The following is a 25,599-nucleotide window of genomic DNA, read 5'->3' as shown; positions in this document are numbered from 1 at the left end:
AGTTTGTTGTCTGAAACCTGTTTTGAATTGGGCCCATCTATTATCTTGTTTGTCAAGGATGTACTGTATCTGCAACCTCCAGAGTCCATTCCTCCTTGGGATGTGAACTCAGTTCTAGAAAATGTAAAAGAACCTTCTGGTGATTTAAATATCATTGAAATTCCTTTCATGGAAGACTGTTCTTCGGCAGTCGTACCAGCTACAGGTATTTCATTCAGTCTTTTATGTGCTGTGAGCTTTATACTGCCTTCTATAAGGGTAGGATGAACTTGTTTACCAAGCCTTTCTTTTTGCTTAAGGTTATGTTACAAATTGCCTTAAAAATGGGTCAACTCATGCCTTCTACTTTTATCACCTTTCAGAGGATGCTGTGAGTTTTTCATAAGGGGCTCCCAAAAAATCAGTTAGTATGCATTTCCAAGTCCAGCCACCTTTGTTTCATTTGTCTGTAGTAAACTGGGTCCTGTACTAAGGAGGCAGACCATTCCTGTGGTAGTACATTGTATGACTGTATTACAGTTCAAAAGGCAAATCCATCAGAATGCTTTCTAGTACAGCAGCAGCTGGCTCCACTTCATCATTTAGAGTAGTGTCATCTACAGTTGTATTTGAGGCATCTACCTGGCGCGCTGTCCACATGCTCATGAACCATTACAAGATGGGTTAAGTATCCAAATGTAAAGATTGTTTTGCAATGAAAGTAGCCCAGAAGATGCTGGGTATATAATTAGTATTCTACTAGCACTGAGGACAGGAATGAGGGGAATTTTGTGAGATAAAACAGTAGCTTATTGAAATGTCTTTGTCTTCATAGTGCATTTCCTCCTGCTAGTCCCATTTCTTTTTTCTAGAGGTATAAGTTCCATTTGATTAGTGCTGGTGGCGTGCTAGGGAATGAATCTGATATGTGGTGACACTCTGCCCTGTTAAGCCTGTGTGCACCCACTTTGGCATTCTTGATGAGCAGCCTTTTTGCCAGGAAAGTCCTAACTGCAAGTGCCGGCTGAGTTGTCTGAATGGTGATTGAGATCATTACATCCTTGCATTACCTGTGTTCAGCCATCTTGGCAGTATTTTGGCTTAGCCTAGTGGCAGGGAGAAGAACTGTGGTGGTTGCATATCTCGACCTGTGCCAGATGTTGGAATTCAGTCAGACTATACTAATTAATGAAGGCTGGAATGGGTATGCAGGTGTCCTTTCAGTGTTTTGCATTCATGTAGCAATAACTTCTCTGTGTACCACCATAGCTGGGCTGGGAGGCTGTCCGAGTTTTCTTGACACAAGTTCTTAACTGAAGGGAATACTCATTTTGCTAATTCTAATGTTTCTGTCTTCCGTGGAAATTTGGAAGTTTCTGATTCTGACTCTCTAGGCCAAGAGGGGATGTACTGGCATACATCATGTCTGCATTGTGTCACAGCCCCCCAGCAGTATGTCATTACGGATCATTAAAAATCTTTGCCAGGTATACTGTCAGGAGAGTGAGTTGTGTTAACTCAACCAACATTGTGAAGGTGGAGGCATGTTAATCAGTACCTTAGTCGACTGTGCTTTTTTTCAACTTTCAGCACTGGTAGCAATCAATCAATCCGTTATACCAGGTGAATACAGTGAGATGACTGACATTTTGTGCCTTTAAAGATGTTCTGTGTGGGCGGTGTTGCTCAGCATTGTACAGCTTGGAGTCTGAATCATTCAACTGGTTCAGTAGCTAAGCTCTCTGTGCTTCGATGTTACTTTTTATTTATTTATTTTTTTGTAGCCATGATTCACAGTACCCCTTGTGGCTAAGATCTACTCTGTTTGAATCTGACCTTGGGTCAGACTACCAACCTGCTAATTTACAAATATGTGTTTCGCTTGCATTTATACTAAATCTATATTTATGTGTTGTGTGTATTTGTGTGCTCTTACCAAAGATTAGATGCACAGAGGTGCTTAACTTAAGAGACAAGTGCTAATGTCTCAGTCTGAGTCTTTCCTTACTCAACTGTCACTAGAACTCCTCCATGGTACTGCATAAAGAAAATAACATTCATATTTCCGATTTATCATCAAGAGGGCTAAACTGAAGTGCATGCAAAAGGTTTGAACCATTATCTAGGTTGATGCATTTCTAAAACAAGCATTAGAGGCAACAGTTCCTTCTAATGGAATAACTCGTCACTCGTATCACTATTTTTTTGGTTGCTGACATACCGAGGGCCAGTTTGTATATGACCAACATATTAATAATGCAGTGATGTTTTATTTTTATTTATTTATTTATTTTTGAAGGATATGAAGCGATCAGTATTTTCACTTCTAACTAAGCAATCTCAAAATTGATAGTAGGTAGTAGACACTTGGGAGGTTACAAAGAGAGAGCCACATGCCTGGCACACTCTCACAAAGTAGACATTTGGTTCACATGTGATTATCTGGGGAATTTTAATATTACCAAATAAGAGAGGTAGATACGCCATGGCAATCAAAGTAAACCAGATGAAAGTCAATGCATAAAATAATAATTCCCAAGGTAGAGGTAAAAACAATCCTTTATTCGAATTAGTAAGCGCTTTCACGTCTCTCAGGACACTTCATCAGACTTGAAATAAAACACCTAAATTCAAAACTGCTTAAGTAGCAGTATTGCACCTATTAAAAGTGACATTCCTAACAAATGACAACTAAAAACAATATCATTGGTGCACAAACTAATTCAAAACAAAAACTATCATATATAGCAAATGATGAACCTCACCATGTTAAAAAACATAGCTCAAATATCAATATATAAAAAACGGATTCACTTTAGAAGATCGAATTCCCAAAATCTCGAACCTCATATGGTCGAGACCAAAAGATCGAGTTTTGGAAACTCTAACTTCTAAAATGAAACGCAAAAAAAAAAAAAGTCAGACATTGCCTTTTCTACCAGATAGACCATTTAGACATTAGTTCTGTTTGTTTATTTATATATGCATGGTGTTTGTTATCTAATTCTATTAAGTAAATATATGTAATAGCTGTTCTATTTTATATGGAAATGTTTTATGCAATATGAATATGTTTTTTATATATTGATATTTGAGCTATGTTTTTTAACATGGTGAGGTTCATCATTTGCTATATATGATAGTTTTTTTGTTTTGAATTAGTTTGTGCACCAATGATATTGTTTTTAGTTGTCATGTGTTAGGACTGTAGCTTTTAATAGGTGCAATACTGCTATTTAAGCAGTTTTGAATTTAGGTGTTTTATTTCAAGTCTGATGAAGCGTCCTGAGAGACGTGAAAGCGCTTACTAATTCAAATAAAGGATTGTTTTTACCTCTACCTTGGGAATTATTATTTTATGCATTGACTTTCATCTGGTTTACTTTGATTGCCGTGGCATATCTACCTCGCTTATTTGGTATTTTTTACACAGTTTTTTGTGAGGTGGTACCTTACCCTGAAGTTGTGTTCTTTGTTTGGAATTTTAATATTACTCATGTTGTTGAATCAATTTTAACGGTTTGAGTGCTTGTGATGTATATTTCTTAACATCTTCTGTTAAGAAAAAAGCTACCGGCAGCAGTTTTGCAAATGATAAATCTTCCTTGTGAAAATCAAAGGAAACCAATATATGGATATTCAGATTCATGGCTTTGAGGAGGTACAACAGTAACTGATGGAACCATATCCAAGCAGCGGGGAACAGGGCCACCCATCTTATGTGCCCTGAGGAATTTGGGAGATGAATAGACTGGTTGAGCAATAGAACAGATACAATCTTAAGAAGAAAACGATGAGTCAAGTCTTCCACAGTACAACTCTGTCTGAAAGGAAAACTATGAAGAGCTCTTCACACAGAGTATTGGAGATTCACTGGAGAGGTAATGGCCATTATGAAGAATTTCCTCAGACAAACGCCTGCTGAATGAGCTTGCTCAAAAGTCTTTAAAAGTCAAATTTGTATAATGCAGTGTTAGCAAATGGAGCTTTTTCCCAAGGCCTCCACTGAAAATGGGTATTACCAATCAGACTTTCCCGGTAAACAAAGATAAATAAAAGCCACGTGCAGCCATATGTCATATCTCAAGACAAAGCGGAGTTCTCCATCAGAAAATTAGTCCATTGTAAAGTTTAGACCAGATGTCAGAGAGATTTTTAATTGATAAATAAAATGACCGTTCCCTTTTAGAAATTCCTTCATCTGTAGTGAACCAAGGTGTTGCTGCCCACTAAGTCATGTGACTAGATGGCTGATGTGTGTGCCATTCTAACTGAGCTAGCAAATGCCTGAGACAAGCCAAATATATATGAAATGTTTCAGACTGAGGAAGAAGAGAACTGTTAGACCTGCTGAACATTGTACTAGTCTTTGTAGGCAGCCTAAATGGAATACGTTTTATAAGTTTATAATACCTCAGATCTTCTTGGGGTAGTCCAGTGGATGAATAAGAACCACTGCAACAGTGCTTTCAAGTGCAAATGGTAATTTTGCCACAGCTATTAAACTTGAGTAGCCCCAAGAGGAAATGTCTGAATCTAGTTTTTGCTTTTTTTTTTTTCTCAAACAGACCTTCACAAACTGGCAATAGAGGAGAAAGAAAAATGGGGAGAAGATGTACAGAAGCATCCCCTGTTCTATCAAAAATGTGCTTGTAGCCTGGTCCTTGTTAGATGGAGAAAAATGTCAGCAGCAGAGAATTTTCCTGGATGCCAAAACCTCTCCCCTCCAGAGCAGGCAAAACATGATCGGTCAAAGTCAGAGCTCCAGTAGATGGCATAAACTGTGACTTATTCCTAAAGGACATTTGATTTCCTCTGTTGAATGCCACTCTGAATGTGTACTGGCTGGGGATGCACTGCTAATACACAGACAACCTTTTAATTTAAAGCAGATAGGAATGAGTCCTCCTACATTTTTCAGCCTTACTGTTGGACTTCTGTAATCTAAGCCTCTTCTTGAGAAGTGCTAACACAGGAAGCATCCAAAGTAACTTCTCCAGCCTTTTGTCAAATGTTCAGCATCAGACATGGTCATAAATAGAAGAAAATGGAGATTACATCTTCAAGTTGAAGGAAGAATAGTGGTTGTGGGGTTGAGAGTATCAACCTCTGTAAAGGAGGAGATCCAGAAGGGAATGAAGTCACTGGCAGCAAACCGTACACTGTAGGATCCCATGTACAGGCAAACTACATTGGGATCTCACTGCTCCAAGGGTCTGGCACTCTTTCCTGTTCTTTGGTTACCAAATGGAGTTAGCACTTGCTCTGTATCTGCTTGAGTTTTCTCCATGTGCTCTGGTTTTCTCCCACCTTCAGAAAACTTGTGGTTAATTAACTTCTGCTATTTTCCTGGCCCCTATGGGTTTGAGTAATGGACAAAAAAGGTTTGTGAAGAGCCAGTTCATGTACAAAGTAGGTAAGCAAGGCTAACTTGAACCTTTACAATGTATTGCAGGGAGCTGTAGCTTCCAGGCGCTCTGTCCTCTTCAACATGAGGAAGTTGTGGTTGTACACAGGAGTCCTAAAGTGCCTCTATAATGAAAATGTGCTACATTGGATGCACAGATGTTTTACATTGGGGTAAACCCATGTGGCTGTAGCCAAGACAAAAGCCAAACTAGCCCAGTGTCAGAAGTTTCATGCAGGAGAGTATCTAAAGACTGCACTGATGTGGTCCTCTTCTACATAGTTCACAAACCAAATGACAGTATCATGTACTAGAAGTACAGCCTACCCACAGCAAATGCAGGACCTGCTGTCTATGTCCAGCATTTACTGTATGCATTATTGTCGTCTAAAAGTCCTGCAACAGTAGTGGCAGAAGTGCTTGAAAAGGTAACCATTTGAAAGTTTACGTAAAAGATGGGAAGGCTTAAAAGTGTTAGATTACCAGATTAGCAGGGTCTTCTTCACCTTAATATCATCGGTGACAAAAAAAAAAACAAAATAGGAGGAGAACCCCTTTACCCGTTTGCCCCTCAGGAAGAAAGATACGTTTTCAGTGGATTGCGCAACAACAAAAGTATTTCAGGCCTTAGACCGGCAGAGTAATAAATCCTTTGATTAAACCCTGTTATAGTCTTTTTACTCTGTCCTGGAGAGGTGGCCAAATGTAGAGCTTCCTTAGTGTAGCATAAAAAATGAAAAATTCTACTTTGAGATTCCTGGCAAGAAGGTGGCTTGTGTAGTCAATTGGATGATGAAGTACTTGATGCCAGGTGAGTCCAGGCAAGAAATGTGGCATCCCTAGGCATCACTAGTGGGACAATGCAGAAGTGGGACAATGCAGAGCTAATTGCCCTTACTACCCAAATAAGCATTAATATTCTTTTATGGGGAGAAATGAGAGACTAAAGACTTGTGTAGATTATAGTATAGTTTATAAAGTTGCTTGCAGTTAACTGATAGAGAAATTAAGTAAAATTATGAAAAATATAATGCTGAAATTAAATCCCCAGTTGAAATAATGTGTGAACCCTCACACGCACACACACCGTCACTCTTATGTGGGGGGTTGATCCTGTGCTTCTGTAACAGACTTCAAGGCTGAACAATCTCAGGGAGGTTAGTAAGTTTTAACTTTAACTGATCAGTTAAGCATGCAGTTATGCCTGTCTAATTCAGATTTCTTGAGCTTGAGGGGTTTAAAATAAGCACGGAGTCTTTTTCTGCTGACTTCCTATTCAAATCTGTAGTAGAGGAATTTCTTGCCCTTGTCGGTCCCTTCCCCAGTTTGCAGGAGGGAAAAGGGGAGGGATTCTGTAGTAGAGGAATTTCCTGTCCTTGTCTGTCCCTTCCCCAATTTGCAGGAGGGATTCTGGTGCCTGCGAGCAAGTTATTGTACCCGGTCTGTGTAACAGACGACATAATTGGCTGACCACATGATGCCAACCAACTGTGCAAAAGGGAGACTGATCATGACATGAGAGTCTGATGCAGGCATTGAACTTGACTGTTGAAATGTGCTTTCTTACACCTGCTCAGCGATCATCTAGGTCTGCAGTATGAATGGTGAAGATCGGGGGTCCAGTATTAGGTCTGAGAGGACCATTGAGCAGTGTTACCGATTGATGGTGAAGAGTTAGCCCTTTTGTAGTCAATGGATGTCTGTTCTTCACGTCTGACTGCAGATTTAGAGATGGTCCTGGGGATTCAAGAACACACTTCTTACTTGTTTGTGAAGCAGTGGTTTGTACTATTGAGTGAAACAATGTGGCGTCTTGCCATCCAATGCAGGTGCATAGAGGGCATCTCCACGATGAACTTTAAATTCATGTACAGATGAGTAGTGAGTTAATTACAGGACAGTGATCCTACATGTGAGAGTTTTCTTGAATTTGTGGCTGTAGGAAATGTTTCTAAGGTTCATGGGGAGCTTGTTCCATGCAAGAGCAGGGAAGTAGCTGTAGAGATTCTGTCCAATAGATTTTTTAGGTTTGTGAATCTGTAAGAGGCATTGGTCAGAGCTTCTGAGGGATCTAGGGGGCTTATAGAGGGAGACAAGTGAGGAACTGCAAGGGCAAGAGGAAGGCTTATTCAGAATAGTATGAATAATGACAAGTTGGGTAAATAAAAGTTGATTAGGAAACTCTAGCCAACTGAGCATCTGGAGAGCATGACAGTGGTGGGATCTTGAGGGAAGATTGGCTGCAAATCTAACAACTTTGTTATAGGTGGTTTCAAGTTGGGAAAGTAATGAAGACTGTAAGTTGGTTAAAATTTGAGAGCTGTAAAATAGGCTGGGGAGAAGGTAAGCTTGAGCTAGTGAGATCCTGGAGTTGGGTGTGAGGAACCTTTTGTTTCTAAATAGCAAACCAAGCTGTTGGTGGGTTTTCTTGATGCAGTTAAGTACATGAAGGTCAAATTTTAGTTGATCATCCACTATTACTCCAAGCAGTTTAGTGTGTGATTCAGCTATGATCGTAGTGTTGTTGAGGAAAGAGATGGTGAATGAGGATTTAAGATGGTAAAGGGATTTTGGGAGGAAGAGAAGAAGTTTTATCTTTTTATGGGTTTAGTATGAGTTGGTTGTTGGTGAGCCATGTTTCAGTGAGGTTGAAAGATGTTTGTGTCAGGGTTAGTAGGTCAGTGGGACTGTTAGCAATATGCTTTGAAGCAGAGGCAAGACTGATCTTTATCTACTTTCCTGATTTTTGTATTTCTGCCTTGGATCAAGAGACAGGCCTTCCTTAAGTCCTGTGATTCCCTCTGTGTGGGAGATCCAGTAGGTCCCCTAGGGTAAGATACGTGTAGTAGGTGCTGTCAGCCAGGCAGCCACTGGGGAGTTTGTGCTTCTGTTAGCATCCCTACTTTGAGAGCATTATTATTAGCGTACTGCTTACAGTGCTAATGTGGATACTAGCATCATCAAGGAACACCTATGTACCTACATTTTGTGTGTGTGTGTGTGTGTGTGTGTGTGTGTGTGTGTGTGTGTGTGTGTGTGTGTGTGTGTGTGTGTACACGCTTGCATGTGCACCTTCACACTACCATGACAAGGGCTACCATTACCAGATTGCCCACAGTCCAGGTACCATTCATAATCTGCCTCCACTTTAAGACTGAGAGCAGGTCATATATTAGTGCAGTGGGCATATCCAGACTGAGGGAACTGTCACCCCAAGATGGACATGCGTATCCTATCTTGCCTTCATACCAAACCACTGGAGCTGCTTTTTAATTTGGTATTATGGGCTGTAGTTAGGGTTGTATCCCTCTGTGCCTTCAGCACATGCCTCCTATAAGCTGGATGTGATCCCGAGGGAATGATCCTCCTTCAAAGCTATTATATTACATGGGGTCCCCCCATAAGACCATCCAGGAAGACTTTACTAGTAAGCTTGGGACTCTGTTTTAGAGGCTGAAGAGGAAGGACTGGCTCATCATAGATGTAACAAATCAGGATGATCCTAATTTATTTTCATCAAAAGTCTTTTTTCCATCCCTCTCCCTTTTTGTGAGGTGAAGTCTAGAAGATGTTTAGTCAAGGGAATTTTTTGCATTTTTGTAAAGCACTAGCTCTTAAGCAGCAAGTTAGTAAATCCACCCACAGAAGGAAGACAGTATGTTGCATTATGAGAAGAAGGGAAGGGAGTTAGGAGTTAAACAGTTATCCACAAAACAAAGCCATTGCCAGCCAAGTTTTATTACAACACCTCAAAAATTCTGTTTTTTGTTTTTGTTTCTGCAGTCAATTTTTTTTTTTGTGATGATTATAGAAGTGGTAACACCTGGGAACGTTTTCAAGCTTTGATCATCTATCATTACAGTAAATATAATTTTCATTTAGCTGTGATTTAATTTTTGTCATAAATAACACTTTAGATTTACAGTCAGATCTGCAGGGCTAGCCACTCATTGGTGTAAACACTGGCCATATGAATTTGGTCATATTGACTGTTGTTGATGTGACACCCTGATCCAGTGTAAAAAAAGGGGGTTGATGAAGAAGATTGTTTATTGAAGTTACTGTTATAGAGGAGGGTTTCGTGTTTTGCTATGGAGTTGCCACATGTGTAATGAGACGTATTCATTGCGTGTTTAATGTAGTTGGCATGCAATCTTTCCAGTGTTCATTGACTGTATAAGTGACCCCTTTTTTTTTTCATTTCCAGGAAGGGAGCTTGTGGCCATCAGATGGTACAACATCGGGAACAGGAGTAATAGAGGTAGCCTACTGAAACATTTATATCCAGACACATCAGGATTTGTCTGTTTGAATGCTTTATAGTAACATTCTTTCTTTTCTCTTTCCAGCACCAGATCTACACACCTAGCACAACAGACCGGTTGACAGTACCTTCATTCATGCAGAGGGACCGTTTCAATCGATTTCAGCCCACATACCCTTATTTACAACATGAAATAGATCTCCCACCTACCATCTCGTTATCAGATGGGGAAGAGCCTCCTCCTTATCAGGGTCCTTGCACTCTGCAGTTGCGTGATCCAGAACAGCAAATGGAACTAAACAGAGAATCTGTACGGGCGCCACCCAACAGAACCATATATGACAGTGACTTAATTGGTACCTCAGTCTGTGGGAGGCCTTGTCCACCCAGCAGTAACTCTGGAATAAGTGCAACATGCTATAGTAGCAATGGTAGAATGGAAGGCCCTCCACCCACCTACAGTGAGGTCATAGGTCATTATCCAGGTTCTACATTTTACCAGCACCAGCAAAGCAATGGCACACCTTCAGTAATGGAGGCTAACAGACTTCATCCTTCACAAATCAATGGCCTTGAGAGCACAATTGCACGCAACAAAGAAAAACAAAAAGGACACCCTTTTTAAACAGAGGAAGAAAAGAAAAATACATAATCTCTGCACTTCATATTATAAAAGAGAAGAGAAGAATTGCTTTTCTTTTCATCTCTATATATAAAATATTTACTTGTTATGTCTGGTCTGAGTGCACAAGCTAAAAAGGCTTCCTAGTGCGATCGTTTGTTGAGATGCATCTTGAGGAAACATTCAATGTTAGTCTTTGTTATATTTTTAGTTGAGCTGTATGCGGGAATACTTTTTGTCTATAATTATTTCACTTAACTTTGAAGAAACATTTGCACAAAATATTTGTTAAAAAAAGATCTGCAATATGTATAATAAGAGAAGAACTGTACGCGCAAGGACATGAGTATTTTTGTAATCGCAAAGGCCTATAATTTTTTTCCTTTTTTTTTTTGTCAGCACTAGATAAAGAGATGTGGCCATCTTTTTTTCTTTCCTTTTTTTTTTTTTTGAGTGCCAACTCAGAGTGTGTTATTTCATTGTTAAAGAAAAAGCAGGGGTTTAGAGTTATTTATATAAATATTGAAAATTTTGCACTATTTTTATTATAACTAAGCAAGCATATGCTTGTGATAGTGAAAACAAAAACCTCTATCATAGTCTCTCACAGCCTTCAGACATGGGAAAGTGAAATATAACTTAAAATATTGTTGGTATAGATAATCACATAATTATATACATTTTAACTTCTATAGTACTGTATTAAAACATTTCATATGACTGACAGCTTTATTTAATCGCTGACTTCCTGACCTGTATATTTAGTCTAGTAACCAAGTTTCTTTAACATCCATAAGTATTCAGACTTGTCCAGATTAATGGCCCTGTTTGAGGGATTGTGGGAGCAATAGAGGGAACATCGAGAAAGTTGCAATATACCTAAAGTCTGCCTTTTTGATGGTGTAAATGTTTAATTTAGATGATGACAGTCTATAGCTGTGCGAATTTCTTTTAAGTGGTATTCTTTTTTTTTTTACTTCAAAATTCTTATGCAAAAGGTAATGCAGTCATGTCACACATCATTTCAGTGTGTGTAATACATTCGTATAGCCATTCTGTTACCAACTTGCTTCTTACTAAATAAGTGTTATCATTAAAGAGACCGCAGATGGAAATAATTGTGTCATTTTGCTCATGTTGCATTACTGCAAGAACCAAAAGCCTTTAAAAAGTGGGAGCAAATTGTTCAGTGTTGAACAGATCCACACAATGTACTTGGGTTTGAGAAGTTTAGAAGCACTTTGTATTAGTTCAGTATTTTCATATTAAATTGTTTCTTGTGATTAGACTGTCCATTCACTTCTGTTTTAGTCCTGCCTGAGTAGGGTGTGATGGTACATTTTTCCAAATAAATTTAGAGTGTGCAGCTGCTGAAATTAATTACTTAACATGGCGCAGTCAAATGTCTTACCGCAGTTATGGTGCCTTTTGATAGTCCTTGTCTTAGTAGGCCAGGTATGTACTTCCTAACTTGTTTTATGTGTTTTCTTGCTAGCCAATTCTTAGTAGATCAAAAGCATTTTTGAGACTCAATAATTTAATACTGGACACTGCTTGGTGATTATCATTCGTAGCATGTAGTGAGAGTTGTTGGATGGGTGCAGGAGAGCTCATGCAATGCAGTTTGTGCAGTTTCAGTCTTTATAAAAGCAATTGAATGATATTTGCATTAAGATTTCAAAGTAGGTTTTTGGGACTTCCTTACGCAAAGCAGTACCCCCTCCATTACTGTTCACCTGCAGGGTCAATTCAGCCTAAAGGAAAAGAAGATTCCCCTTTTCTAATGACTGCCACACATGTTAAAAATCAAGTTTAACATACTTGGCATTCAGTAGATTGATTCTGTTATTGGTACATTTAGTAATTTCATTCTTACCAAAGAATATACATGCTAATGCACATTTTTTATTTTGGAACGGTACTTAAATTCCGATTTCCCTAAGTGCACTAACAAAAAGCAGGATTTAAGTAATTCTGCAGGTAGTTTTCATTTTTATGTCGCCGTATTTCCTTTTGGAATCTGTCATAGCATCTGAAACATTTTGGCCCATGGCAGTAAACTGTCAGTGAGAGTTAAGAATGACTTGGCAAGTACAGGCATAGCTGGCATCTATAACTAGAGCTGTGGGTGAGAGGACAGCATCTGGAAAGTAACTTTTATTTGTTCAGTTTTGCTGGATGAAATAAGAAAAGACTGCAAATACCATTTTGGGAGCTTGCAGTTTAAAAAAAAAAATCAGAGAATCCATGAAAATGGATACTCTGTCTGCATTGAGAAGCAACCATCTTTACCGAAAAACAAAACAAAGCCATGTCTGTATGACAGCCTCTATCAAGCCTCCCTTGGATTGGAGCAAACTGTAAAGTAGTAATAGCCATTCAATAATGCTCTGGCAGAAGTACAACATAGGTCAAGATTAGCTCAAATGTAGTTTTTTTTTTCACTTTTATTTTTTCATTTTTCTGACCATAGCTGTGTCAAAATAATAGTCATCAGTCCCGTGGGGTGGTGCACATACCCAGAGCAGTGGCATCACACTGCAAATGGTTCAAAGTGTGTGGAGAAAGAGTCAGGGGTAGCTGTTTTCAAAATGTTTGTGTTCTACAGAATGAAAACAAAAATGTATCCATGCAAGAGATTGTGTTTAATCCGTGCTGTATCTTTTATCAATAAAAATTGGATCATAAATGTAGAGCAGTGGAAGTTAATTTAATTTAAAATAGCTGTAGTCATGGGAAGAGAAGGCATTGTCCTGGTGGTGGTAAGGATGCCCTGGGGTACCATAACTGCACCATGTCTATAACAATACCAAAATCTGATACTGCTTTAAAGTTTTGGGCTGTATTTTCAGATGGAGTTTTTTTTTTTCTGTAAGTTATGCAAGAAGAATTAAAATACCACAGATTCATCCTTGGGGTTGATGTTGATTTTTTTGTAGTATTATGCAATGTATTTTTAACATCTGCTTCATTTGTCAAGTCTGAACCTCTGATTTAATTAATTTCTAAAATGTCTGTATATCTGCGCTAATCTCTTCTACATGCAGGCACTGAAGTGTGATATAAAGAACATGTTCAGTTTTTAGCATATACCTTAAATTTTCAACTTGTGAATATAAAAAAAACTTAAAGCATTTTCAGGGTTGCTGTCTGCATTCTGTGTTTTGCAAAATCTAGCCATTTGTGAACAGCCCCACTGTTTATGGCAACCGATAATCATTTACTGTGGTTGCACATTGCAGTGGTGAGAGTGCACTGCTCGATCTGTGCTGCTTTCAGATGTTTGGTTTACTTAAGTTAAATCAATATTTTTTGGGGGTTATACTTTACATATAAAGGGTTCTGTTAAGTATGCTTTGCAGAATTGGGCACAACTCTGAAAGTGATATTCTGTAAGTGGTAATATGGTAGTTTATTCTGTATATCACACTGCATATAGACAACTAGGAATTCTTCTGTCTGCTACAGGTTTTAATAAAGTCAGTATGTAAACATTAGCAATTCACAATGACACATTAAATTCACTCTTATTTGTTAAATATACTGAAATCATGATTGTTTTTCAATTCAAGGTAACGGCAGACTCCATCAGTTCTGTAGTCATCTGTTACACTGTGTGATAGCTTTGTAAATGTTCATTCAGAATGATATTTGGACTTGGTGACACAGATCATGTTGGCAAGAGCTACATTTATATGTGCTGAACATTTTTAATAGAAGGGTTTTTACCCATATTTTTAATCTTATCCAGTGCCATTGACTTGTTCATTCTGCAGTAAGGCTGAGAAGAAGATTAGCTCGGAGCCTCGATTCAAAAAAACAATAGATTTATCCACAAGGGATAGTTCTAGACCACATATGTGCAGTGGCCAAACAACATTGATGAAACCACTTGTAAACACCTAGTGTTCAGTTTAAGTGTATAGATTTCCATGGTGGTGCAGCGATGGCGTTGTTGTCTCACAGCAAGAGGTTCTCCCGTTTGATTCTCTGCTTGGGTTGGGAGTGCCTTCTGTGTGGAGTCTGCATGTCCTCCCCGCGGTCGAGTGAGCATTCGAAAGACGTGCATTGAATGGGCATGCCTTAGTTGAAGGTTGGGCGTCGGGCTGGCAACTTGACACCATAAAGATCAACTGCCAATCATTAGTGGACCGGAGTTCCTCTGTGGCGACCCCTAACCGGGAAAAGCCGAAAGACAAACAACTCCAAACTTTCCCTTCCCTGAGTAACAAACCGATTTTGGGAATACTTGCTGCAGAGTAGGGACCCAGCAGTTCAGCATGGAGTGGTACAACACTGTGTCCCATGTCAGGACTGTGCATGTAATGCCCTTTTGAGTAACATTTCTCACTGGTGCAGCTTCACTGTTGAGTAAAAAGGAGCATATAGCTTCTTCTTTGAAATGCATGTTAACAAAAAATACTTGTGATCTATCCACTGAGCAGTTTGGCAAGTGCCTGATGTGAGTTAAACATTATGTTAATGGGGGCATTCCTTTATTGAATACCATGCAATTTAGAATAGCATGACAGTCTCGGTTATTCATGGGGTTTCTATCCACAACCTTCTTTGTAAGTCAGTTTCACTGCAGCTAAATAGAACAGCTTGTATAATAGCTTCAGCAAGCTGTTAGTTCAGGTTGTATCCAGTCAGCTTAACATTGTCAAATTGTAACATTGTAACAATAATGCAACTAACTGCTCTCTAGCTTACCGAGCCGTAAAAGTCTTGCATTCACCCATGCAGTAATTGGAGAACATTTCTTAAAAATGAATTCAGCAACCCTGATGTTTTCACCAATGCCCATTTCCCCAGTGTTTATGCAATCTTGATATGTTTTTTAGTAAGCGATAGAAGGATTTGCCATCTGCAGGGACTACGGGTTGTACAGCCCCCACACACATACACACGCACACACGCAAAAAAAAAAAAAAACGCACATAAAATCTGTGCTCCCTTCCCCAGTGGTACTTTTGATTTTTGTTTTTCAGATTTAAAACCTGAATTTAATAACTGAATAGTTTTTATCCGTAGAACATTGTTACTTTTGTTATTAAACACGAATAACGGAAAGTATCAATTTGTGTTTCTTTTTCCTTTTCCACAGAATCTGTAGTGTAATCACTTCATCTGTTTTTTTTCTTGAAAGTCACTATGGAGTTGAATTTTTAGTTTGTATTGGAAAATTTAATTGGTCCTTATGACTGTGTAAACCTACTCAAATGGGAAACATTTCTACACCACCTCTTGGTGGAGAGGAATGAAGCCCTGACTGCAAAGCAGATTACCTATATTTGATTAGCAGCAGCACTGGTACTGGAGAGAGCATGCCATTGAGAATGGGAATGAACCACTACTGCAGGTGCACCCAACCTGAGGGAGGGAGGTGCCTGTAGCTTGCCCTAGTGGGAACGCTGGGTGTTACACCATTGGAACATGAGCCTATAAAGCTCATGCTGCCAAATGGTTTGCTGACGTAATCCAGGCAGTAGTGTGCATATGTCTGCACATGCACCTCTCCCAGGTCAGGAAGCATTGTGGAACTCAAAGAAGCTGCTGTAGGGAAGCCACTCCAGGGATAAACAACTCCACAGGACCTGCCATTTAGACATCTCCCTTTCACCCAGCTAACTAAGGTCAGTGGCACAAGATATTCAAGAACACAGTAATGATTATATGCTTGAGTAATCATATTGTCACCTTCCTTTAGATCTGTATAATTGTTGATCTGCACTGCAGTCCCCGCAAGATGTCAAGCTTCCTGCAATAGTTGCTTGAATGTTCCGTTTCTATTCATTGTATTGTCATCCAGAGCCATAATAAAAGAAAAAGCATGCAGAAATATTTCTAAATGCAGTAACTACATTTGCAGCTTAAAGCTAAGTATAGTTTTGCAGATTATGAAAGTACTATTTCCTCTGTCTGCAAATATTGCAATGGCTTTTTATTTATAGCAATACAATTCCAACAGTGCTGCATGTAAAAAGAAGAGTATGATTTAAGTATCTTCCCTCCAGTTTCTATTCTTGTACCTGAATTTGCATTGTCCATGTACACTATTTTGTCTCTCTGTGAAGTCGTGCAGGATTTCTGGTTGGTATTTATCACTTAATTTGATGTCTCATACTGCCTACTGTGGCAGTCAGTGAGTGGGGAAAGCAAAACTTCACTGTGGCAGTCAGTGAGTGGGGAAGGCAAAACTTAATCTAAGACATTTACTACATTAATAACACTAGGTTATTGATTTTAAATACCAGCAAATCAATAAAACAGAAAAAGAATGCAGGGAACATTGATAAGTGACTTGTCACTCACAAGTAATCAGAAGTGGCACTAAGTGATAGACCAGTTGACACCAAACTAATTTGAAAAATGAATGCCAAAGTCCGGTTTAGAGCTTGCTGTTTATGTCTGCACAAGTACTCCAAGTAAACAGAAATATTACTGTAAGTCTATATGGACACAAGACTGTAAATGATGTGTGGTGCAATGAGAACAGAACTCTACTTAGGGAGGAAAAACATGTAATTTGAGGGATCCATATGCAGAATTATGCAGCTAGGATGGCCTTCTTGGAAGCCATCACCTATGTGCAAGTTCTTTCATTATCTAGCTGTCACTAGCACATATCCTATCCATGCTCAGTGGGCATCCACCTCTCAAATGTAGGCCAGCCCAACATAACAGTAGCTAGAAAATGTAGGATTCCTCACCCACCTTCAGTCCTTTTGCTCTGGAGAATCTGAGAAGAACCAAAACTTTAGTCTCAAGAGTTACCTAGGGATAATGGTTCGTTTCACCACCTGTTTTGTTTTCACCAATAGATGACCAATGTTTTTGGGAGTAGAACTTGCCTCACAAGGGATGGATCTGCATTTCTTCATCCCAAAGCAGATTTAACTGGTCTCTTGAGATGGATGAAGACTGATGGGACATCCAGCCACTGGAGATTGTCCTGTAAGATGCCATTTTTTGCAGCTTGGAGTCATCTCATCCAGACTTTGTCTCTCCACCTTCTAGGAAGGAGGCTGACATAAGTGGAGTGGCATGCTTCATGTACAGTCATAAGGCAGATGACTGTGGCCTGTTGACCAAAGATAGGTATGAATTGTTACCATTGTAAAGAGCCTCCTATGTAATATCCACCTGTCGTGTGAGTAATCATATCTCTCTATCTTCAAGAAGGTCCTCTGGCATAAGCACTTGTAACCCACTTAACTTTCTATCTTTGTTTTGCTGGCCACTACACGGGTCTCCAGTGTGTGAATTAATGTATTACAAGTTTACAGTTTTATTTTATTTTTCTTGTAGTTTTTCATTTGCAACTTGAAGCTGCATGGGGATAAATTTGGGGATATTGGGATCCAAGTTCAGCCTACTAACTTGGGTGTGCATAGTCCTGAGCATCGGAACAGCAGAGAGGAAGAATTGTGCTGACAAAGGAACTCCGCAGAAAATACTGTTATTCTCCGCAGAGTGCTGTGGCCAATATCAATCAGTCTTGTGAATACTTCCTTACTTAAATTTTGTAGTTTCTGAATTGTGTAGTACAAAAGTGTTGCTGGCTTTCCTGATAGCTACAGTGTTTGGTCTGGAACTGTTAACCCAAGATGCCTTCTGTACAGAAAATGGATGCTAGATAACCACCTAGCACTAAACGCATCCAAGACCAAACTAATGATATTCTCACCCTCTAAAAGCATCGCCCTAGACAAAAACTGTTTCTCTATCACCAGCCAAAATAACACTCTTCTTGAAACAGTCCCCACTGCTAAATTGTTAGGAATCCTCATCTATGACCAACTAAAGTTTGCTAACCATATTCAGTTAAATATTAAAAAAAACACCGAAACTCTGTATGCTTTATCGCTACAATCATTTTCTCTCCCTCCACCAGACTCGTTCTTTCCAATACATTCCTCATCCCTTCCCTCTTGTATGGTGCCTCTATCCTTACCAATCTGCAATCCTCCCTCAAATCTAAGCTCTCCTCCTGTTACTATAATATCTTAAAATTTTCAGCTAGTCACCGATCCAATACTCATCACTGCATCTCCCTGCACCAACTGAATTGGCTTGAACTCTCCAGTTATCTTACTTGTATCCAACTTATCCAGACACACAATTATTTTTTGTCCCTCTCTCTGTCCCTCCCTTGCCTCTACCTTCAAAATGCATTGTCCAAACAGATGCCTCTGATGTAACTTCCAATCGAGCTACATAAACCTGTCCACCCTCCAGGCAAACATCTTCTACCCTTCTGCTTAGCACGTCACAAATTCTCTCCCACCTGTTATCCGTACCACTAATAGTCTCTCTCTTTAAAACTCTACTTCACTCACACCTAATCTCACAATGGGAATGCTCTTATTCTCATCCTACATAACATCTTACTATAATATTCTCACTACCTAACATATCTACTAATAGCTCTCTTCCTACATAACATCCTAATACCCAAACATATCTTCTAATAACCTCCTTCAGTGCACAATCTCCAGAAGGAATTCGCATTCTTATTTTTGCTACCTTAATTTGATTATAATGGAAAGTATCACAGGCTAATTTATTGTAACAAATGTTAAATAAATAAAAAATAAATAAAAATTAAAAGTAACTGTTATTACCATGTATTCTCTTTCTAATGTCTGATAACTGTTTTGTAAAATTTGTAAAAGTTATTATCCTGTAATCTTCTAATTCTGAAACGTTTTATACTTGTAATGTAATGGAGCTTTTCTCCCCAGGACTCCATTGAAAATGGGTTCATTGTGGCCCAATGGAGTATCCTGGTAAACTGCAAATAAATAAAATAAAAATAAATAAATGTTCTAGAAGTAGGTGGGGTGAGCACTTTCAGCACAAGTTCCATTCAGCCAAGCATTCCGGATGTATCCTAAACACACAGCTTTTCTGAACTTTAAAGCCACATGCAAGCATTAAAAAGAGAGATGTGTTTTATCTTTTTTTTTTAAATAAAGGAGCTTAACCATAAATGTCACTTCATGTACCACAAACAACTAAGGGTTTGGAACTTTGAGCATCACTGTAGTGTAGCTTATTCAAATGGGTGTGAATATATGCCTAATGAGTAGTAATTGTCATACATCTAAAAGAGTAGTTTTAGCACTAATATATTCCTGTCAAACTTATTGACTTACCCGATATTTTCATTCCTACACTGAGCTGTATAACTTGGATACATTAAAAGTTCCTAATGCAGTGCAATATGCAGCAGGTACATGTCAGTGCAGTGATGGCTGTTTATAATACTGCTGCTACGTGTATCTGAGCTTCGAGTCCAGTATATCCAAAACACTGTCAGAGTTGTCAAAACTATGAATATGGCCATACTTTGGTGCAATGTGAGAATACCCGATGGAAGGAATAATGGACATATTAATTGAAAGATTTCAAATGTGCATTAGTACTACATTTTTTTTTTTTATATATACAGGTTATTGATGTTGCAAGGTGGCTGTATTCTTGAGTCTTAAATCTAATGTGTCATTTGGTGCTTTCCTTACCAACCCTTTCCCCCATGTAATACACTTTGTAAACTTGAACATTTATGCACATATCTAACTCAAGTGAGTAATTGTGTGGGTCTTGTGAAATGTTGAAAAAGAAGTAAAGCAGAAAGGAAGAAAATCTTCTAAATTGTACACAACGTTCTGCCATGTTGAGTCAAAATGCTAAGCTGGTATTGTTTTGTTCTGTGGTCTAATTATCTTCTATATGTGGTATACAATAAACATAATTATTGTTACCTCAGTTGTTTTTTTATTGTCTGTATACACAGGCCGTATCATTTAGAAGATGAGACTGGGAAAATGAAGTCATGATTCCATGTTGCTAAGCAACTGTATTGTGAGCTGTATTTAAAGGAAACGTGAATGTCAAAGAATATGCTTAAGCTATTGTAGTCTTTATTTTATATTTTGTCTGTCAAGTAAGAAGCAACAGATAATTGCAGTACAGCTGAACAAATACAACACACAAAATTTTCCTGAAAACAGACTTGCTCAGAATTGTGGAGTATGACTCTAGAAATGTCTCCTTTTTTGTGATTTGCAGGGGGTCTTTTTGAAAAATTAACTATCAAAAAAATACATTTCTTGTATAGCATAAAGCTTAGTGATACTAGGAAAATTTAATAAAGCGCCATTGATGGAAGAAACTAAATCATAGAACCAGTGATAACATTTCCCTCTTGAATTTATACATGTTCCAATTCAAAAGGTACACTGGATTAAAAGGTAATGGCATTTAAACCAAAGGAGCAAGTGCACAGCTACAATGGGAAAAAACAGTTCTAGAACACAGACAATAACAAATTATACAATGAAGGGTCATTCATATTCAAAAACAAGCACACTGACTGGACAGACCAACCAGCATGCCTGTTGTAAATCGACCATATACAAATAGAAAAAAGTCCAGAAATTTAACTACCATTCTATTCATATGTGCTATGGAGGCATACCTCCCAACTGTACAGACTTCTGTCTCATATTTTTGGTCTGTTCCTCATAAAATGTATCTTCTGACAAGTCATTAAAGAGTTAAGTCACTAAATAATGACACGCATTTGAGTTTCAGACTTTGTGTCATTCAGAAGATACAAGCCAACACAAATCATGTTATTCCAGCAGCTTTCTAAGTTTATAAGAGCAACGTTTACAATCTGTCCCTATTTCGGGACCCTTGTCCCCCATTGTTTAAGGCTTTGTCTACATTTCTTGAGACAAGATGTTGAGGGGTACGAATGGAGGGCAGAGCAAATACAAGAAAAATAAGGTACGTTCTGCAAAACTAAAGACAAATACCGGAGTTTCCTTGTATTTCACCACTCTCTCAGTAGACTTGCGTACTTCTGAGCTTTCCAAATTTTTTTTTAGTTTAAAAAAATTCAACTGAGATTCACTTTTCTCCACTGCTTCTATTGAACAACACTAATGCACTGTCCAAGAGTGGGAACACAAGTCCCATGTATATTGCAGTACATCAACAAATGCGGAAGAACAGGAAAACATGGAGGAACACTACAGCTCCTTTATACAAAGACATTATTTAAGAAAGGTAAGCAATTGCTTTCTTAATAATGTAATTCTATAGTTGCAATAACCAGCTCACTGGTGTGGGTATAGGAGTATTTTACCCACAGGTGTCTTTGTTTAATGACTTTGGCTTCGCCCTCTTGATCAGACTATACCAACTGTAGGTAAATTCTCATATACTCGCACCCATTCATCGGTTATTGCTTAAGTATCCATCATCCATGCTGTTTGAGTCCTGGCTGACTGTTAGTTTGCTAAGCATGTAGGAAATGGAAGTAAATTGCTAAACCTTTCTTCTGCATCAAGCATACAATGCAGTCGTACTTGGACACAATTTAGAGTCACACATTCACCTACTTTGTGTCTTTGAGGTGGGAGGAAATGGGAGTACAAGGGGGAAGTCCACATGAATATAGGAGGGGCGTGTAAGCTCCTCTAAGAAGGCACCCCAGCCAAGAATCAAACTATGGAACCTCTTGATGTGAAGCAATAATGTTACTCATTCCACCACTATGCCTGCCACCCACAGCAAAGTATACCTCCTTTTCAGGGAATAGAAGAATATTCTTGGGCTTTTCTTTTGCATCACCAACACTGCGCACACACCTGGGAACAGAGTCAGCATTTCTTTTACCTCATCTTTTTGGGAACTGATAGGAAGCCCACACAAAAGCAGGGAGGACATGTAGATTACATATACAAGGCATCATAACCAAGGATTGAACCAAAGAACTTCTTTCTGTGAGGCAACATTTTTCACTGTGACATCCACAACAACAGGGTATAGCTCCATTTTAAAATAAGTTTGCTGGGTTGTCACTTTCATAGGTGAAAACCAAGTTTTAGCTTTCCATTGTGAGCCATGTTCCATCTCAAGTGCCCTGGTTGTAAAACTTGGCATACTTCATAGGGATAGTAGATAAATATTAAATACCCTTACATGTAGTGGTACCATATTAATTGAAATAAGTAGATGAGAGTTTAACTTGAAACACTTAAATGCAAAACAAACTTTTTTCTTCACAAAGTTATGTTTATGCACTCATGCATTTATATATATATATATATATATATATATGTGTGTGTGTGTATACATATACAAACATGTAATTATTTGACTGTGTTCCTCTGTTTTACCATTATTACAAACCGCTATAAACAATGACTAACTTGTTTTAAAAACTAAAGTATATGTCGGCACATTGAGTGCTACTGAAGTATATATCTTACTGAATGAATTAAAAACACTTCTAAGAACTTATTAAAATTACTTGCACATTGTTGGTGTTGTCAAGTTTGCCATCAAACCTGTAAAGCAGTGTATGTGAAAATAGAATTCTTGACAAGCAATATTAAAGCTCATTAAGTTACCAAGTACCGTCAAAAGGCATGCATGCCACCATCTGTAGGCAGACTGCAGGTAGTGTGAGGACTACCTGATTTTATGAACAATACCAAGGCTGCAAGCTGCTAATGAGCTTCATCCTGTAGCTCTGGGTTTGAATCTCTCATCCCTCATTTGCTTATTGTGTGACTCTGAACAAGTCACTAATTCAGACAGTGGTCCTGATTTGTACCCGAAAAGGTCCACTTGTGCTTAGTGTGTGCAGTCCTTAAAAAGTAAGTAAAAATAAAGTCCAAGTCAATGTTGTCACCATCTCATAGGTGGTATTTAGAAACGGTCACCTAAGCCAAGTAAAATAGCTTTCTGTTTGTGTCTGAATATATTTTATTTATAGAGGTCTGACATGACACTTGCATAAGTTTTTTTTTTTTTTTTTTCACTTATAATGAAAGATTTCTTAATACGTGAACTAATGCAGTATTTTTTCAAGTTTCTACTGTCTTGCACACAGGACAATTATGCTATTTTTAGAAAGCTGCAGTATATTAACACCTTCATAATTATCTGTGTAATAAAACAGAATTAAATACTGTGATGCTAGTACTGTCACTGTTTTAGCAGATGTTTTTTGAAACTAGTTTCCATGCTTGTAGCATTACAAGAGCCTGCCATGAAAAGGTCAAGACATGCTTTAACTTCCAGGACCTTCCCTTAACACAGATCAAGTGGTTGGGTTATTCTCTCTGCATTTTTCTGGAAGTTCTCACATTCACAGACAGATGCACATTTATCACACGATGACATTGTACATCATCTGTATAAGCAGGTTGATCCCTTGCACCCATCACATCAGCTTGCACAGTTCAGATCTCACTGCTTGTTATCACCAGTAAAACATTGCTACATCTGCAAGCTCTTTGTTAATTTGCTGAAAATTCCAAGTTCAGGAAGAATGGCGGAAGTCCTTTTGGGATCAGTTGTAGGATTCCTCTGGGTACCCAGTGGGTAGGCTGGACTGTTTTCTGTAGTTCTTTGAAGACCGACAGAGCCACTGCATCCTATAGGTAGGCCCCACTGTCTCTTGGGTTTCCCTGGGCTGGGCAACATCCATGACTAGCCTTGTTTCTGTTCTGGTCCTGCTTAGCAGTTGGACCTAGGGCGCAGCAGAAGTTTATCCTTGCTCTCCCCTGAATGGGGCTGTATGCCAGGGAGTTAGCACCAACTTTCTTCTTACCTGATTTGGCTTGGTCCCTTGTTCACCTAACTTGGTCATGCAGAGTGCCCCTTGATTTAATGAGTGGTACATCACAGGATACTCTGTCGGGCACTGTTGCAGCTGTAACTTGGAGGCCTATGCCACAGTCTGTCAATTGGCAAAGATGATTAAGGCTGTGAGCTCTTAACAAGCTAACTTCCCTGCAATACAGGGTTTGAGTCCCTTCTTGTATATTTGCCTACTCTGTGACCTTGAGCAAGTCACTTAACCAGACAGTGCTTTGGGGAAAGTTGGGATCTAGGCTCAGTAATGAACTCCTGGAGTGCATGCCTAGTAACTACCTTATGAACCTGTTAACAGCCAGATTGAGTCTAACTTCTGATCTGATTTTGTTTGGAACTGAGAGTCCTTCCCCAGTGGCCAGGCTGGCATCATCTTACCTCAAATGTCTTCACATATTGGGTATATAGGTGGCATCTGCCTGCACTGTCTTCTTTTCTTTCTTGCCATGTAGGTGTTCAGTTCACGAGAGCATGTTTCAGTCTGGCATCGGTCCAGGACTATGCCTAAAGAGCATAGAGACCTCAGTGAAATAAAAATGTTGTATTCCTGATTGACTTAAGTTGTCAGCTCCCATTAAATTTAGTTGCTGCAGCCACCAGATGATCCACAAGGACTTCACAGTCTAATTCACCTTTTGCCTTGGCCCATACCTGTCAACTGTCCAGATTTTCACAGAATGTCCACATTTTTGACTGTTTTTGTTCTGTTCATAACATTTGTGGTTTTCTGGATTTTTATGGCAAATCAGTGATTAATAAATTCACTAAATAATTCAAGGCATTTGAGTTTCAAACTTCATACCCTTCAGAAAATGCATTGTAATACATATTTTATTCTAGCAACTTTCTAAGTGTATAAGAACAATATTTAAAATTTGCCCCTATTTTTGGGCTTTGTTCCCCCCATTATTTATGGCTTTGCCTAGACTTTTTGTGTCAAGAAATTGAGCAGTATGCCTTGGCCAAAGCACAACATGGGACCAACATAGGAAACAACTGCAGCATTCTTGCAGTGTCATCATCTTGGTAAGATCAGACCACAAAGGGATCACCTTCGAAATCATCCCCCCACCCCCCACTAGGGTTAAAAAAAAACTTCTCCAAAGCTGATTACAACCTCCTGGGGGAAGGTCTAAGTGTCACAGGCTGTTCCCCAACAGTAGGAACTGGCGCTCAAGTCCAAATCTACACCAAAGTATTATCTGACCATTTATATAAATGCATGGATTCAGCAATACCTGACAGGACAAAATCCTCAAGGAAGAGTAAACCTGTTTGGTGGACATCGGCTATAAATAAACTCTATAACAAAAGGAAAAAAATGCTGTCCAGGACCAAGAAGGAACACATGCCAGCAATCTCTCCTTGGCCTAAACAGGCAAATAAGGGTATTAGTGAAGTCCTCCAAAGCCAACTTCGAGTACAAATTGGCCACATCTACTAAAGACCATCATAAGGCCTTCACATATATCTGCAGTCTAAGGGGAAACACTCAAATCTGCTCAGAGTTGATGGTGAAGGACACGCGTACACAAATGGTGTGGATATAGACAACCTGTTGTCAGACAGGTTCAGTGAAAACTTTACCCCTCTGTCCACCCCTGTCAGTAATCCAGGATAACCCCTGCACCTACCCCTCACCCC

General features: G+C 38.9%; 1 protein-coding gene across 2 annotated transcripts in view; it reads left to right on the top strand.

Annotated features, from left to right (window-relative positions):
* PMEPA1 (prostate transmembrane protein, androgen induced 1) overlaps positions 1-13,181 on the top strand; it is a 516,880-nt gene extending 503,699 nt beyond the window's left edge. For both annotated transcript variants that reach the window (XM_044090064.1, XM_044090065.1), the window contains 2 exons: positions 9,594-9,647; positions 9,736-13,181. In XM_044090064.1, the coding sequence (XP_043945999.1) occupies positions 9,594-9,647; positions 9,736-10,275 (594 nt within the window). In that variant the 3' untranslated portion in view covers positions 10,276-13,181. The remainder of the gene's footprint in view (positions 1-9,593; positions 9,648-9,735) is intronic.
* Positions 13,182-25,599: the final 12,418 nt, after the last annotated feature.

The sequence above is a fragment of the Protopterus annectens genome, chromosome 12.part0 (assembly GCF_019279795.1).
Source record: "Protopterus annectens isolate FY-2018-M chromosome 12.part0, PAN1.0, whole genome shotgun sequence".
NCBI lineage: Eukaryota > Metazoa > Chordata > Ceratodontiformes > Protopteridae > Protopterus > Protopterus annectens.
The sequence above is the reverse complement of the archived record's forward strand: the minus strand, read 5'-3'. Positions and strand labels throughout refer to the sequence as shown.